At 41.8% G+C, this 14,855-nt stretch overlaps 1 protein-coding gene across 2 annotated transcripts; it reads right to left on the reverse strand.

Moving 5' to 3' along the window:
- Positions 1–1,992: 1,992 nt before the first annotated feature.
- LOC139305934 (myozenin-2-like) lies at positions 1,993–9,469 on the reverse strand. 2 transcript variants are annotated; one of them, XM_070929882.1, is made up of 6 exons: positions 9,358–9,469; positions 8,320–8,409; positions 7,294–7,460; positions 5,538–5,673; positions 2,893–3,076; positions 1,993–2,507 (listed from the first exon to the last, which is right to left on the reverse strand). In XM_070929882.1, exons 2-6 carry the CDS (start codon positions 8,399–8,401, stop codon positions 2,282–2,284), a joined length of 795 nt encoding a protein of 264 aa, XP_070785983.1. In that variant the 5' UTR covers positions 8,402–8,409; positions 9,358–9,469; the 3' UTR covers positions 1,993–2,281. The 2 variants fall into 2 exon arrangements, with proteins under 2 accessions (XP_070785983.1, XP_070785984.1); XM_070929883.1 differs by having other exon boundaries at positions 8,320–8,465; positions 9,358–9,396.
- Between the last annotated feature and the right edge of the window lie 5,386 nt (positions 9,470–14,855).

Genomic DNA, 14,855 nt, shown 5'->3' on the forward strand with positions numbered 1-14,855 from the left:
ACTTTAGCTTTAAAACATGACAGTGAATGCAACAGCAGCAGATTCCATTGTTAACTGCTGATAAAGATGCTGAAGGCCAGCTGCTCGGTTATAGAGCTGGGTAACAGAGTGTAAAACATAAGATGATTGACGAAATCTTGAATTTGACGTCTGTCTCACTTCTTGCACCTGTTGAACACACAAAACTCCTGCATGTTCCCGTCTAATCAGGCTTCTTGTTACATAACAAGCGGTCACTCCAGTCTTAGATTCCTATCAGGTGTTTGTGTGCTGTTTCTCCCTCCCCTGAAAGGACTGCTATCAACTCACTTTCCCCTGATGCTCTTATCCAGAGCGCTTTAGCAGGACTAAGCGTGACAGGTTTAGTCTCTTGCTTCAAGCTTTGAGTATGGGACAGCCACTCTAACCACCCTATTGTCCAGAGCAAACTGTCGGCCTCACAGCTTACGATCCAGTATCCCGTGCCTACTGTGCCATCTCATGCCAAGGCAAACACGCCTGAGGGAGAACTGGTTGCATTTAGTGACTAATAATCGAATCGTCTGGCTCCCCGACCCTCAGCCTACGCTTCAGTGTCTGCCAATAATATTTCCGTTGCTGCATTTTGATAATGGCTACAATCAAAGTTCAAAGAGAGTTCATGCCTGCCCTTGATAAACACTGCTCAATATTTACTGTGGTACTTGGCAGAGCTACTGGCACTGTCGGATGCTGTGTTGGTGTGCTGTACACACCGTTCTTATGAAGAGGCTGTCGGCAAGAGGAATTCAATAGGAGTCAAAAAAGGGAGTGTCACCGGGAGCAGCACATTCCAAAGGGTCTCCGACAGAGGCGAGGAATGCTGATGCTGGACTGAGTCACATGGCTGAAGGAAGCTGGGAGGAATTTCCTAAATTCATTTTTGGAGACAGAGAAGACTTCAACAACTTTTACAAAATTAAACACATCACCGCCTTCAGACGTGGAGGTGATGTCAACTGCCCTGGTATCACAAACAGAATAACAAAAGAGGTATTTACTCATATGAAATTGTTAAAAACATATCCATAATAAGCAGACACTGGTTTAGGGAACTGACACCAAACCCAGTTCTTTTGTAGGAACACACTGGATTTATCACAGACCCATAACTTACCTATCTGACGTCAAACCTCTGGAGAGTCCATCATTGTGTATCTACATATGTGTCTTTTCCTCACAGCACATTTTGATCAATCAGACTTGACCTGTAAAATCATGTTTCTCTGGTGATTGTGCATTTTACACCAAAGCTACAGCTACTAGCAGCAACCTAGTACTCTAAAAGGTCAAAGCACTTTTAATCTATGAATTCAAAATATCACTAATATTGTCTACAAGTACTCAAACACTTCAATTCAAGACAAGCCTAAATAATGAACTTTTCTGTTCTTTCAGCTGAATAAAAACATGGTTAACTCACTGAACATTGTCTGTGCATCTCCTATAAAAACCTGCAGGCAACTTTCAGTTCAGTCAAGTCTGTTTGCTTAAGCCTGTTATCTCTGAGATGAATTCCTAAGTGCTGCAGTAATAAACAGACAGACAGATACAGAGTGGGCACAGCTCATCACGCAGCTCCCCCATCAATCCCACTCCTTCGACTGGGCATAGCCAAAAGGTGAGAGACACATCAGTCAAGCTACTCGTGTCAGTGAAGCAGATTTGATTTGTCAGGCGGTGTAACCTTGGGGCGCGTTACAGTGGCTCACATGTATCTTTGGAGTCTCACACGATTGCGATAAGTGATGGGTTTGCGAGCGACTATAACCCATTGGCGAAGCATCATTCACTCAAGTGAGCCTTCAGTGCAGCTCAGACCAAACTCACTGTGAAATTATCGCCTGGGGGCATGTTGTGGAATATGTTACAGATTTGCATCCATGTCCAAACACGGAAGGATCTCAAAAGTGTGTATTCATTTTATGAACAAATCAAAAAACGGAAAAAAGAACTTGTTGAATTCTACACCATTTTATTGAGAAAAAACGTGTTTTGTGCCAGATAAAATACTCTTATGCACATTAATGTACAACAAATTCCATTTATTCCAGTAGCGCTTACTGTACGGGATGATTAATTCATTTTTTGAGTGCAGTGCAATAGTTAACATCCCGGGAAAACCAAAGGATGTTGAATACATGGTAACCTGAACCAGCAGCGCCCAACAGGACTCTGTTCTGACTAGAACGTTACCGCGCCCACCATAACCTCTGGTGCAGCAGCTAAGTAGACAGCATCTCTGTGTGACCTTATTATGGGTTCAAAGGTCCTCTGACTCAGGGATGAGCACAGGCTCAAGGGAAGCAGTAGAGAGGGGGGCTGGACCGCCTGCCGACACCCACCCCAGAGCAGATCTGTTGAAGGAGGGTCGATTTACCGCCGTGTCCCCCTGGAGCTCAGGGTAGTCGGGGAGGGGTTCCACCTTGAGGGGCTTGATGGGAGCAGGTCTGGGTGCCTTGCTGAAGCCACCAAACGGGGTTGCCACCCTGGAGGTGATGGAGTGACAGTGTTTTAACAGCAGTCGTCACGTGCTAATGAGAGGGACTGCAGTGACATTTGAAGTGAAGCAACTAATTAAAGCCAAGCAAAGACTGACCTGAGGACATATTCTAAGAGATAGCTGCTTGGAGTGAGAAGCATATTTTTGTTCATTGGGAGTTAGATGAAGGGCAGTGTTTGTTTTGCTCACTTAGCATTTGTATGCAAGACTGTGTCAATTTTGAATAACAACATTACTGAGTCATTTTTCTGACTTACCAAGGTCTGACATTTACCATCATACACATATTCATAGTTCAGTTTACATTTCAATTTGGCATTTTGAATCCATTTTTATTTTATGAATGACTTGTCCACCTTTAAGGTTGTTACCTGTTGAAACTTTTGAACCCAGGTAGGTCCGGTCGGGGCTCCGGCTCGGTTACGCGGGTGATGAGAGTGTCGGCCAAGGCCGGGTCATTGATGATGGCCTGCTCCCAGGGTGAGTGGTAGGACTTTGGCACAGCTGTACAGTTGAACTTCTCTGGAGGGATGTCTTTCAAAGGACCTCCATACCCTGAATGGGTTTACAGCACAGACAGTGATTGAAAACAGGGGGTTTATTCTATTTCTACTTTTCCAATACAATTCTGCCATCATGGTTGAGGCATTCCCCCACACATGATTGGTAATGAAGTGAAACATAGTAACAGTAACCAGCAAACAAGGAAAGCAGATCCTTCCCTTTCATATCCTTTTATAGAAAACGATCACAAACTAGTCAGCTGGTTGTGCAGGCAGTTTGCAGATGTCTTGTCATATGATCTAATATCTAATATCTAAGATCTAAATATGAGAGAGAGAGAAGATGAACTGAATATTCCAATTCACTTGAATAGTCCAATTACAAAAGAAAACACTGAAAAAAATAATTATCATTCACCAAATTCTGCTTTTATATCAATATTATTATTGTTGTTTGTTATTGTAATATTTTGTTTAGTTTGCCATCACTTTTATGTAGTTATATTATTTTCTGTATTATTTAGGTGGAGGCTTCAAATAACTGGACTAAACTAACTAAAATAAAAACCTAAAAAACGAATATTAATACACATTTTATTATTAATATGTGACTCATTAATATTACTCTGAGTGCGCAACATTGCAATACCTTCCACTAGTTTTTTTCATCCCTTGTTAAAGTTCATAGCAAAAGAAATGAAGGGGCAGCCTCCCTGTGCTTCTGTGTGTGTGTGTGCGTGTGTGTGTGTGTGTGTGTGTGTGTGTGTGTGTGTGTGCGTGCGTGTGTGTGTGTGTGTGTGTGTGTGTGTGCGTGCATGCCTGCGTGTATGTCTCTCCGCGTAGTCTATGTGTGTTGATGGGAGAGGCCTATCCAAAGCACTATCCTTCAAACCCAGCGCTTCACTCAGGGGGGCTTGCAAGCTCAGGCATTACATAACACGGGGCGTCACGTCACGTCCTAACCTCTTACAATGAACAATCCCCCTTCCTGGGTTTATGTTTTGCCCCGAGGAGGAAGCAGGAGAGACCAAACAGACCTGTGGGGAAGTTTACAGATTTTTGGGGGGAATCTATTACAAAACATTGTGCAAAAGATTTTCTGAGGCCATGGGATATTATTCTTGTGGTTGGACATTTGGCTGAGCTGATATTTTTGTGGGAAAGGACTGCTGCACCCCCCCCCCCAGCGCTATGCAGTCTATGTGGAGATGAAAGAGGGATCCCAAAAAGCCCTCAAAGGACAGACAGAGAAAGACAGCCGGCTGGATTTTTTGCAAATAAAGGGTTTTTCTAGTTTTCTAAAACAAGGTCCTATAACAAAAAACACACTTGATATTTTTCTATGCTTTGTTTTGAAAATGGCACAAAACGACTCAAATGCGCATAACAGTGCATAGAAAGTTTTAACAGCTCTGGCACCATGCATCATATGGTGAATTATTATTTGATAAGCTAAAACTTTCCACATTTTCAGCATATTATCTGCCAATTATTGTCTCATTTAAGCTCTCTATCACTCTGGTTAAGACATTTTGCTACCAGTATAGGGACATGGAACATGCACCCCTGGGTGGATGAGGGTGCTATTTTAGGAGTTCTTACCATTTGATACCTAATGCACTTTGGCCTGATTTCTGCTACAGCTGGAGTGACTTCATCCAGAAACCGAAGGGTGGTGTCTGAGTCCTCAGCTCCAGAAATAACACCCCACCCCTCTGTAGACATACTCATCCCTAAATCAGTATTGGTTTTTGTGTCAACTGGGCAGAATTGAGACACGAGGGAGGATGTGAGTGGAAAAAGCCGATGGTATCAGTGGCACGAGAGGCAAACAGGAAACACTTCCCGTGGGGTAAAACTCAACAACTTTTTTCAAAAAGATGGTCAAAGCTGATTGTAACGATGAGGGGTAAAAAAAAAGAGGTGGGGAATGGGAGAAATATTGAGAATATGGAGGAGTAGACATGAAACAAAGGAGTGGGATGGAGATAGAAAAAGAAAGCAGACAGGCAGAGAAGGGGAAGAATGAAAACGTGTAATCACATTCTGATTTTGTGAGGCCAGCAGATTCTAGGCAAGAAGAAAATGTTTCTTCCTACATGATCAAAGCCTGCGTGAGTACAAACAATGAAAAACAGTTGAATCCTTATCAAAACACGGCACATCCAGTGCTTTGTGGGGAGCACATTTCTCACGAGCTGTATTCAATATATTGTAATGTTAAAAACAAAACCGGACAAATAAAGAGGAAGTACAGTACGGCAAAATGATACCATGTTAATGAAGCCAAAACTTTGCAGGATATAACAGTGACAATCGTAGATGAAACACTCCTCTCAGGACTGGACTGAAAATAAATGGAAAGCATGTTGTGTGTTGTAAGGTCACCGAGTTGAACAGAGGTCAACTGGTTTGTCGATCCAACCTTAGCTACACTGTGTCTCTGCTGCAATGGTTTTTGGGTGATTGAAATGTTGGGTGTTCCAGTACATTGTATAACCAGTGTGACTTACCCGGGGCGATGCTGTCTGGATTTGGCACCATTCCTCTGTCTGGTGCATCAGACGGCACCTTGGGCGTCTGGTCGCCACCCAAGTTGTTCTCACCGCTGTGGCTGTCCGTGGCGTTCCCATTCTCAACCACTGAGCTCTAAAAGAAAGACAGGGTGAGTTGCGCTTCAAAGAAAAGTTCAACACAATTTCATATCTGATGAGATTGAAAGTTCATTCTTGACCTTGGAAACACGTACACATAGTCTGAGCCATTGCTAATATGAAAAAATATTGATTATAGCAGCTTTCAGGACTTTTCGTCCATGTTGGTTTTAAAAGGACAAATGTGAGCAAACTCCATCTGCTGAGGAAGATTGTGTGATACAATCAAAGACTCAGCTGCCAACATAGAGGAGAAAGTGCTAACAAAAATGGAAAATTGAACACCTACAATTTCCTATCTCACGGCACATTGAATTACTTTTTTGACAGAAGAAAAAACAATTTAATCTTTTCTGATATATTTAGATTTATTGAATTTAGATTAAAATGTAATTTGCATACACAGTAAATCTGTTTTCACTTTAAAATGCTGCTGCCTTTCATGTGGATTCAAATCAGTTAGCAAACCTCAGTTTTACATGTTTTCAAACAACAGCAAGAAGCAGAGAAATTGTCTGCTTGTCCACTTTCCCTTAACATTAGAAACATTGTTTTGTGGGCTGTACTGCAGCCCAAGCATCCAGCTTTCATCCCTCTGAAAGACATTTATGATGATTTACTCCAGGACATCCTCAGGAAATGTTGACAACTTGAAACAAAATCCCTCCGTTGCCCCGAGCAATAAACAAACCGGAGATATGTGAGTTGTTCTCACTTCAAAGATGAGCCGGAGAAACTTCCCTGGAGCACCATAATTATTTTATCCATGGACTTCGAGAGGGCAATGTAAAGTACACAAGGCCACCACACAACTGAATGAAAGAGGATACAACTAGTGCTGCTAATGAATTAGATATAACAAAGAGAAACTTAGTTAGTTTATCTTGATTCAATTTTACAGAGAGCTTTGGTAAATAAATTGCTTAATGTGTGACCAGGTCAGGCTGAGATAAGTACTGCTGGGAAAAGAAAATGCTGACTTGGCCCACTGCCCGTCCATACACAAAGGGACATTAATAAAGCTACTTATGACCGACTGGAAGACTTTCAAAACTACTTTTCTGTGTCGCTCCATGTCTGTAGCACGAGTCAAACAAACACTTGAAGTGCTTAATCTTCCCCACCTATGCTTTGTCAGGATGTAAGGTATTGTGTGTATGTTTTTCATGAGATGGAGGGAAAAGATGTGGTAAAAATGGATGACTATGCTCGAAGAAAACACGCTCGGGCAGTGTGAAATGCTTACAATAACCCCTTTATCAAATAGTTGGCTGTATCAATATCGATCTACTGTGAATGCATGTGCATTTGGGAAATACGATTATTCACTTTCTTGCTGAGAATTAACAGTCCGGACTAGCTGTTTCCCCCTGCTTCCAGTCTTCATGCTAAGATAAGCCAACGTCGCTTCCTGGCTCCAGCTCCATGCACATAGTTAACACACAGACTAATGAGTGGTATCGATCTTCTTCAACTCTTGGCAAGAAAGCAATTTCCCAAAATGTTTAACTACTCCTGGAACAAACAATTTAGACAGAATTGGCTTAATGAGTTGAGATTTTTTTCCAACACGTGTGTTTTTGTTTGTGTTAATTGCATTACGGTTTCTGCTTACATTAAGCTGCTTGTTGTTTTCATTCTGGGTGCTCTCAAAAGTGTATTTTTCTGAGCGTCTCTGGCGTATTTTGAAGAGACGGGAGCCTCGGTTTGAGGCAAAAGACAGCTCCTCCAGCATGATGTCCTTAGGCACGCTCATTTTCTTCCCAAGATCCATCTCTACATCTGGATACACGGAGACAAACATGAGACTAAAGAGCTTGTGTATACAGTATATACTTGTAAATCTGATATCTGACAAGACAAACTTCTCTTCCTATTTCTTATACTCCCACATATCAAACCTCATTGAACACAAATTATATTCACACAGAAAAAAAAACCCTGCTGCACTCTACATGGACTGCTGACTTGGTATTCCTGCCAATATGATGAACGAGGAATTATCTCCCCCGATAATCCACTCATGTCCAGTGCTTGTTTTGGGGTTAGCACCGTGTGCTAGCTACTGCATACTGATCATGGAGATGTCACAGGCCTATATCCAAGTGTGAGGCGCATAATTTGCCAGAATATCTTTCAGCTGTCAGTAGCCTTCAGACCCTCCCTATCCCGGCCACACAGTTGTCCTCACCCTGAAATAGCGTGTTCAAAGGACAACGACAAAGGGATTAGTTACTTTGGCCCATAAAAGTATTCATTTGCTTATTTATAGTCAGGGTCGTAGAGGGGAGGGTTGGCAACTGCTGCACTGGCAAATGGTGGGCTCATACTTTCTATAAAGTGAATGTAGCAGCGTCCAGTGTATGTGTGTGCTGGGCAGGGCGAGCTGGTGTTTACAGTAAAATTAATATGTCTGAGAATCAAATGTGTAATGCAAGTGAAGGTGTTAAATCCGAGTCTTTGTTGATATGGGTGATAAAAAAAGAACGTAGAGGGGTGGAAAGGAGCAGGATGTGAGGAGACGGACAGAAGGTGAGATGGAAACAGAAGCAAAGAAAGGATGCAACAAGAGAAAGAGAGAGAAACTGAGAGGTCAGGGGGATTAAAAAACTAGGAAGTGAGGAGGAAATGATACGGCTACCTTCCTGGGCTTGAACCTCCCTACAGATTGCTGCCGCCTGCATTTTCCTCTCCCTGGTCGTCATGGTGGAGAACTGTGACATGGCTGCCCCTGGGGAGTCAGGGGTGAGGCAAAAAGTCACAGGAGACTGCACACATCAGTACAACCTGTTCAAACACACAAAGAGACACAAAAGCAAGACAGCACAGCAGCATGTTGGCCATCGATTGGCCAACATCAAGCATCCACACAAGACCCACCGAAGCAGATGGAATTTATTGGGGCAGTGAAAAGGGCAAACTTAGCACATCCCTTTAAATAACCTTGGGCTGTTAAACACCAAGCACATGCTCTTCAGACATGGCAACCAGCTGTGTCAGGGGTCTGGGAATCAATATGTTTGAAATTACCCAAGTGGGCTGAAAGGACACAGACAGAGAACACTGGTGCTGTCACAGCAAACACGTGAGACAGTGGATGAAATAGCACAGCGGAAAGTTTACACCAAGTTGTCAGTGAACACAACAGAAATGTTTCGTTCCAATCCAAAATACTTTTCACAAAGTTGGAACAAAGCAGCATTTCATAACAAAGGTGGAAGTCTATTCTAATCTAGTCTAATCACTTCATTATTTGGAAACCATTGGTTTCAGCTCAGTAGATAAAAGACACGTTTGTAAAGTTTCTTTTTAGCTTCAATAAATCAACTTCAGAATCTTCTTCAGTTTTATATATATATATTTTAATATATTAAGCAAAAGGATAGCAAAAAACATGTTTTGGGATTTATGCATAATTGCTGCTGTATATAGATTTTCCCTGTATAAAAAAACATCCAGCAATAAGACAAAAAGGAGATGCGTTTATCAAAAATATATTCATGAAAAATGATTTAAGAAACTTCTGAAATAAAATTAAACTGTAACACAAGGTAAGCTGTGTGATTGACAGGAAAATGTGGAGGGAACAACAGTGGGTGGTGGTGAGAATCATGCTTGATTCAAAGTGTCACTTTAGAACTAGACTGCACACCTGTGGAGAGCCCTTGTGATGGCTTACCTGTCCTGAAGGACCCTCAGGGGGGAGTCTCAAGTTGCGTCTGTCTCCTTAGGGTGGGAAATCAGAAAGGTGAGAGGCGAAAGGGGTTGTGCGACCCGTGTGGGTGCTCGCGCTCCCCGGCACTGGGGCTTGTCGTGGAGGGGGCAGCAGCCTGAACCAACTGACTGAGTGACTGAATGAGTGGGTGGGCGGGTGTCAGTTTGTCTGTTGTCATTGGTATTTAGTTCACAAGCGAGGGTAGACTAAATTTAGAGTGCTGCCACTACTGCTCGCTTTGCCCTCATGTATCTTTCTCTCTCTGCTAGTGTCATTACAGTAGCTCAGGATGTGGTAACCTATATCAGTGACTCCCAAACAGGGGTACTTTTGCAGTTGCCTGGGTGTGCGGCAAGATGGAATAACTCAACTAATTTGATAAAATATAATTTACAATTTGATTAAAAATGTCAGAAATTTCCACATTTATAATACCATACAACAATCTTGTCAAGAGTGTCTGAAAACGAGTTAGTAGCAGAAACAGCTAATTGAATTTAAAAGCACCAAAGTGATGAAAACCCTCTTCGAAACCCCTGACAAAGCTTTAACATAAAAAATTAAGTTGTGTCAGCTGCAATTCTCCTTATCTGCGCTCCAAAATTGCAGTGCACAGCCAACAATAAATATATTGACACCCAGCATGGGAACACTACTCCCTCAGGCCCTGCAGATCATCAGATGCTATTTGTTTTAAATGCCATCATGTGATATAGGAGGGACTAAAGCCTAATAGGGTTCACTCACTTTATAATCCAGTCACTATGTTTTAATTGACCTTGCTGAATTAAATGTACCACCTAAATATTTCTTTACTTGGTAAAAGAGACCAAAAAAGGAAGGGAGGTTGAGTTTACAGCAACCAGCAGGACAGGAAAGTTCATTGGCATACTGCAGGGTCTGGCATAAAGACAACTATGTCAGGAACCCCACACACAAAATGAACTATTTTAAATGTGTGTTGCGCTTTATGATTGTTCATTCTGATTCAAGCTCCACCCTTTTAATAGCATTTGAATCCTGCACAGCATTTTCAAAATCTAAATTGGTAAAATAATTTCTTTATCATCTCCCTGTGTCCTTATCTCTCATTCTCTAATGGTTCAGCTACAGTGGGTACCCGCTGTTATTATGTAACTGGTGGTCACCATGGGAACAAGTCCCCACCAACCCCTCCCAACCCCTGCTGGATACGGAGCGAGTGACTAGTCAAGGCAACACATCATACAAAAAGCTTCATGGGATGGTACAGCAAGCAACAAATGGCCCAGAGCCAAGTATTTTATGCTTGGAATAGAAAGCAAAGAGCACAAACACGCAGTGTAATTTGTGAAATAGTGCTATTTGGTTGTGTTTATTTTTATTTAATGCTAAACGTGAATCCATATCTGAATTACTTTGGAACATAAATTGATTACTGGTATTGTATTACGACCATAATAAGTGCTGTTTCATAATAAGTGCTGTCTGAATGGAAGCAATATAGTGTAATTATCACAGATACACTATAGTATGTCAGGATGTTCAGTGAGTCAGTCGAGGACACAACGCAATGCTGTGTGATAAATCTTATTTATGTTTATGAGACTGCTTGGTGAGAATCATATTAGGACATTATGTACACTCTGTGGAAACACCAAGCTAACTTTAATCCTTGGAGATGATTACAAGTATATAGCAAAATCCCAAAGCAAACAAAAAGCCACAAACATTACATACTGCAAGCCATTCTCCCAGTGCCAGTAAACTAAATAAACTAAAACAATATTTTTTGTAGTCATTATTAGGATTCATCAACATTCCTCAATTCAATGTTTACTCCCAACTAAAACTCATCGTCCTCCTTCATACTGCATCCATTTCAATTTTTATACACTGTGCGCTGGAATGTGACAATTAATTTCTTTTTCCAGGCGGCCGAAGAAAAAAGTCTTGGAAATCTGTCGGTAGAATGGATGCCCCATTTTTGGCTTCTCATCTCCCATCCCGAATAGTTAGTGGCCACATGCTAATGCACTAATTAAAATGCACCTGGTAAATAAGTGCATTAATCTCACTTATTAGATCTTACACAACAACATGTCCGCCCACCACATGCTGAGTTATAGCACTAACCTTTCCCCAAGTTTTAAGCCTCACTTCTAATGCGCCACTAATTGTATTCTGACAGAGAAATGATTTCCCTGATCTGAAAACACCACCCTCAAGTTTCATGGAATGAAAGACATCAAAACAAAAACAGTGCGCTGTCACTGCAAGAACCAGCATGCTAGATACGTACATCCACAGCAGAAAATTAAACCAGCGTGAACAGGAAATCCATCCACAAGCTGAGAACAATTCAAAAGACAATCTTCGCTTGCAACATTCTATATGATGGGTAGTTCGCTCTTTCTTTCTCTCTCTTAGCGTCCTCGCATATCTCTTTTCTCAGGACAGTATCGTTACCTATTTTGTATATCCTGAAAGGTTCACTGAACAGTCAATAGTTACAGTAATCTCCAGATATACTGTTACTATACAATCACTCAAATCTTTCCACTTATTTTGTACTAAACATGTCCATTCACACACATTATGTCCATTCTAAACAACATACTCCATGCCTCATCTGATGAACTACAGGCCCACTTCAGTGTATTAACCAAGCTGGAAAGTTAATGAAATACATTTTAAGTCTCCATACGTTGTTAGAGTGATCATTACTTTTCACATTTGATTATGGCATGCAAAGATTTCAATTAAAATATTTTATGCTAAAGATTTAACAGCAAAAAGTAGAAAGCATCAAAAAAAATATTAGCATGCCAAAACCAGCCAAAACCAATCTTTCCAAATGTCCTCTTCATTATATATTAGCTCACTCTCCTCACTCACTGTATTAGTGTTTGTTTATAAATTGATGAATTAAAAAGGAAAATGCTCTAACTGCACTTGAAAGAGTCATGGAATCAGTGACACTAATTTTACTCATTTTTATGTCACACAGGTTGAATTGGATCCTACTGCTTCCAACTCCAAGTGTTGCTGGTGTACACAGACTTGTATGTTTGTTTTCCCAAGGGCATCTTAGAGTAGGACACTGGGGGCCCCAGGTTTGTGTCTGCCACAGACCTCTGAGGCTGCCACTGTCTGGGCAGAGACCGGTAACCAACATGAGCGGCAGGGCTGGAGACAGTGCTCCTTGTTGGGGACACAAATGATGGCAGCGGAGCTCGACTCTGACTGCGGCTTTGGCTCTGGCTCCATGTCTGGCTGCCTGTTTTCTGCGGCGCTTGGTGAGAAACCCTGGCCTTCCACTCTGCTGGCGGTGAGGGCAGCATTTTGCGCTGAGCTGCCAAGCGGATGTTTGAGGCGAGGGTTTGCTGGACGTTCCGGAAAGCAAATGCTTCATCCACCAGGCCCAGGGGATGCCGGGAGGCGGCCTCCCAGGGCGTAAGGGGTTTGTGGCCCTTCTCCAGCCAGGACGTCTGCCTTGCTGGGGGAGTTGCGGAGGCCCGAGCCGGAGGCTTGGGGGAAGAAGAAGCCGAAGCTGACTTCTGGCCTGTGGATGGTACTCTGGCTGGGGGGGAAACGGAGTAGCTCCTGCCAAGTGCCTGTAAAGAAAGATCCAGACATGTTTATTTTAGTAAGGGTTCATTTTTGTTTGGCTGACTGGTCCTCCGGTCAAATCAAATCAGCTTGTAAAATGTTGAAAAATAGAGTAGGTCTTTGTCAACACATTTGCTGTGCTATAAATCGAAATTAGTTTTTCATGTTTTAAATTCTCCTCCGTTTTATTCTTTATGTATACATATGTAAAACCATGAAATATCCAGAAAAATAAATTACCTGCTAAAGCTGTTAAAAGCTCTAGGAAACTTATTATTTCAAACTTATTGTGGACTTGATTGTTCATTCCACAGTAAGCCTCCTCAACCCAGTGCTTTAGCATTTGTCTAAATAGAGAGGACTGGCCTCTTATTTCTTAGAATAACTGGCTTATGAGCGTGCGCGGGCTTCCCAGAGTGAGCCATATTCAGCTTGTTTTCATTGGATCTGCTTTGCTAGCAACATTTTGACAGTATGACAATGAGATGGTGAAACTGCCAAATGCTCAATACTAAATTCTCCATTAGGACGCCTTGACAGCCAAGGGTAATGTGGGGTGACAAAGCACCGTTCATCGTCTCTGACAAAGCATTCTGTTGGACGTGGTAGACATACAGGAAAGGAAGTGCTGCCATCATCTGGTGAAACGTGTTCAGGCTCGGCAGATGGCAAGAGGTGGCAAAAAATGAAAGAACAGGAGAGAAGATAGTGCAGTCATAAAAAAAAAAAAGAAAAATGTAGCTGAATGAGTCAAGGGGGAATAAATTATCTGCTGACTCAGGTATTAGGTAGGCCTAATATGCCTGTGGCAGCGTTATCCTGGATTAGGGCAGACACAAGAATGTATGAGTAGATTAGTAGACAATCTAAGGTCATATTTTCATTCTGGATTGCCTAGATGACAATGTATTTGCCTATTATATTCGTCTATTATCTAGCTGCCATTCTGCAGAATTTCACATATAGCCTATCTCAGAAATGGGGCTGAGCTCTGTTTGTGTAGATTTATAGTGAGGCCATGGTAAGGTTTTCTTTGGGGTCCCAGGTCTGTAAGAAAGTACATTTGAGAGTCAAAGGTTGAACTCATCTGGGATCCTAATCTGATCTGTATGTAGAACATCTGTCCTGCCTTATTCTGAAAAAAGTTTTGCAGTATCTGCATGCATTTAACATTGTAAGTAAACCAGTCATGTGAAGTTTTGGTTGGTGTCTCCATTTTATTTCCCTTTTACTGCATAAACACAAGCGTTTAAATGTAAATTTGTCTTCAGAGTGCACTGAAACACAAGTATGGTTGAGGTAAAGACGCATGTGTAATCAACCAATGGGACAGAGGGGTTCATCTCTAGCCATTTGAGTAAGAATCAAATTCCTCCGGATATAGCTGCAGAAATTTGCCAACTTAAGACACCATTTGATATTAAAACTTCCACTTCCACTCCAATAACTGCCCTCTCCGAAAAAGCATGACACAACATGGATATACATTTCAGCAGGGGCCCGCTCACTCGACCTCCAGAATTATCCCGTGAGGTCGCCTGTATTCAGTGAAGTCACCAATCTAATAATACCCTTCATACATGCATCATCAGGTAGTCATTCTGCAGGAATGTGCTTCTCAAGCATTCACCTCAGTTGCCATAAAAGTAGGTGATTTGGATAATGAGGTGTTTCTGGCTGATGTTAACAAGCTCTCTATATTTCATTTCGCTTGTATTTCGTTTTATTGTTGAAAACTGATTCATTTTGAACCACTGCTTTTGCAAAAAGATGTTAGTCTATTCTGATGGCAGTCTATTTGTCTGAACAAATATAGAATAACTTTGTCAGTATTTATAGTATAGGTGGAAAAGTGGTGAAATTCAGCAAGA

This window comes from Enoplosus armatus, chromosome 23, assembly GCF_043641665.1.
Source record: "Enoplosus armatus isolate fEnoArm2 chromosome 23, fEnoArm2.hap1, whole genome shotgun sequence".
NCBI classification, from domain to species: Eukaryota; Metazoa; Chordata; class Actinopteri; order Centrarchiformes; family Enoplosidae; genus Enoplosus; species Enoplosus armatus.

Bases quoted from the DNA above. Each gene is read 5' to 3' on its own strand.
- LOC139305934 (XM_070929882.1), bottom strand. From the start codon at position 8,401: ATGTCACAGTTCTCCACCATGACGACCAGGGAGAGGAAAATGCAGGCG. The intron at 7,461-8,319 runs GTAGCCGTATCA...CCGTGTATCCAG, and splicing joins GGAGGTTCAAGCCCAGGAAG to ATGTAGAGATGGATCTTGGG. The intron at 5,674-7,293 runs GTAAGCAGAAAC...TCTTTCTTTTAG, and splicing joins AAAACAACAAGCAGCTTAAT to AGCTCAGTGGTTGAGAATGG.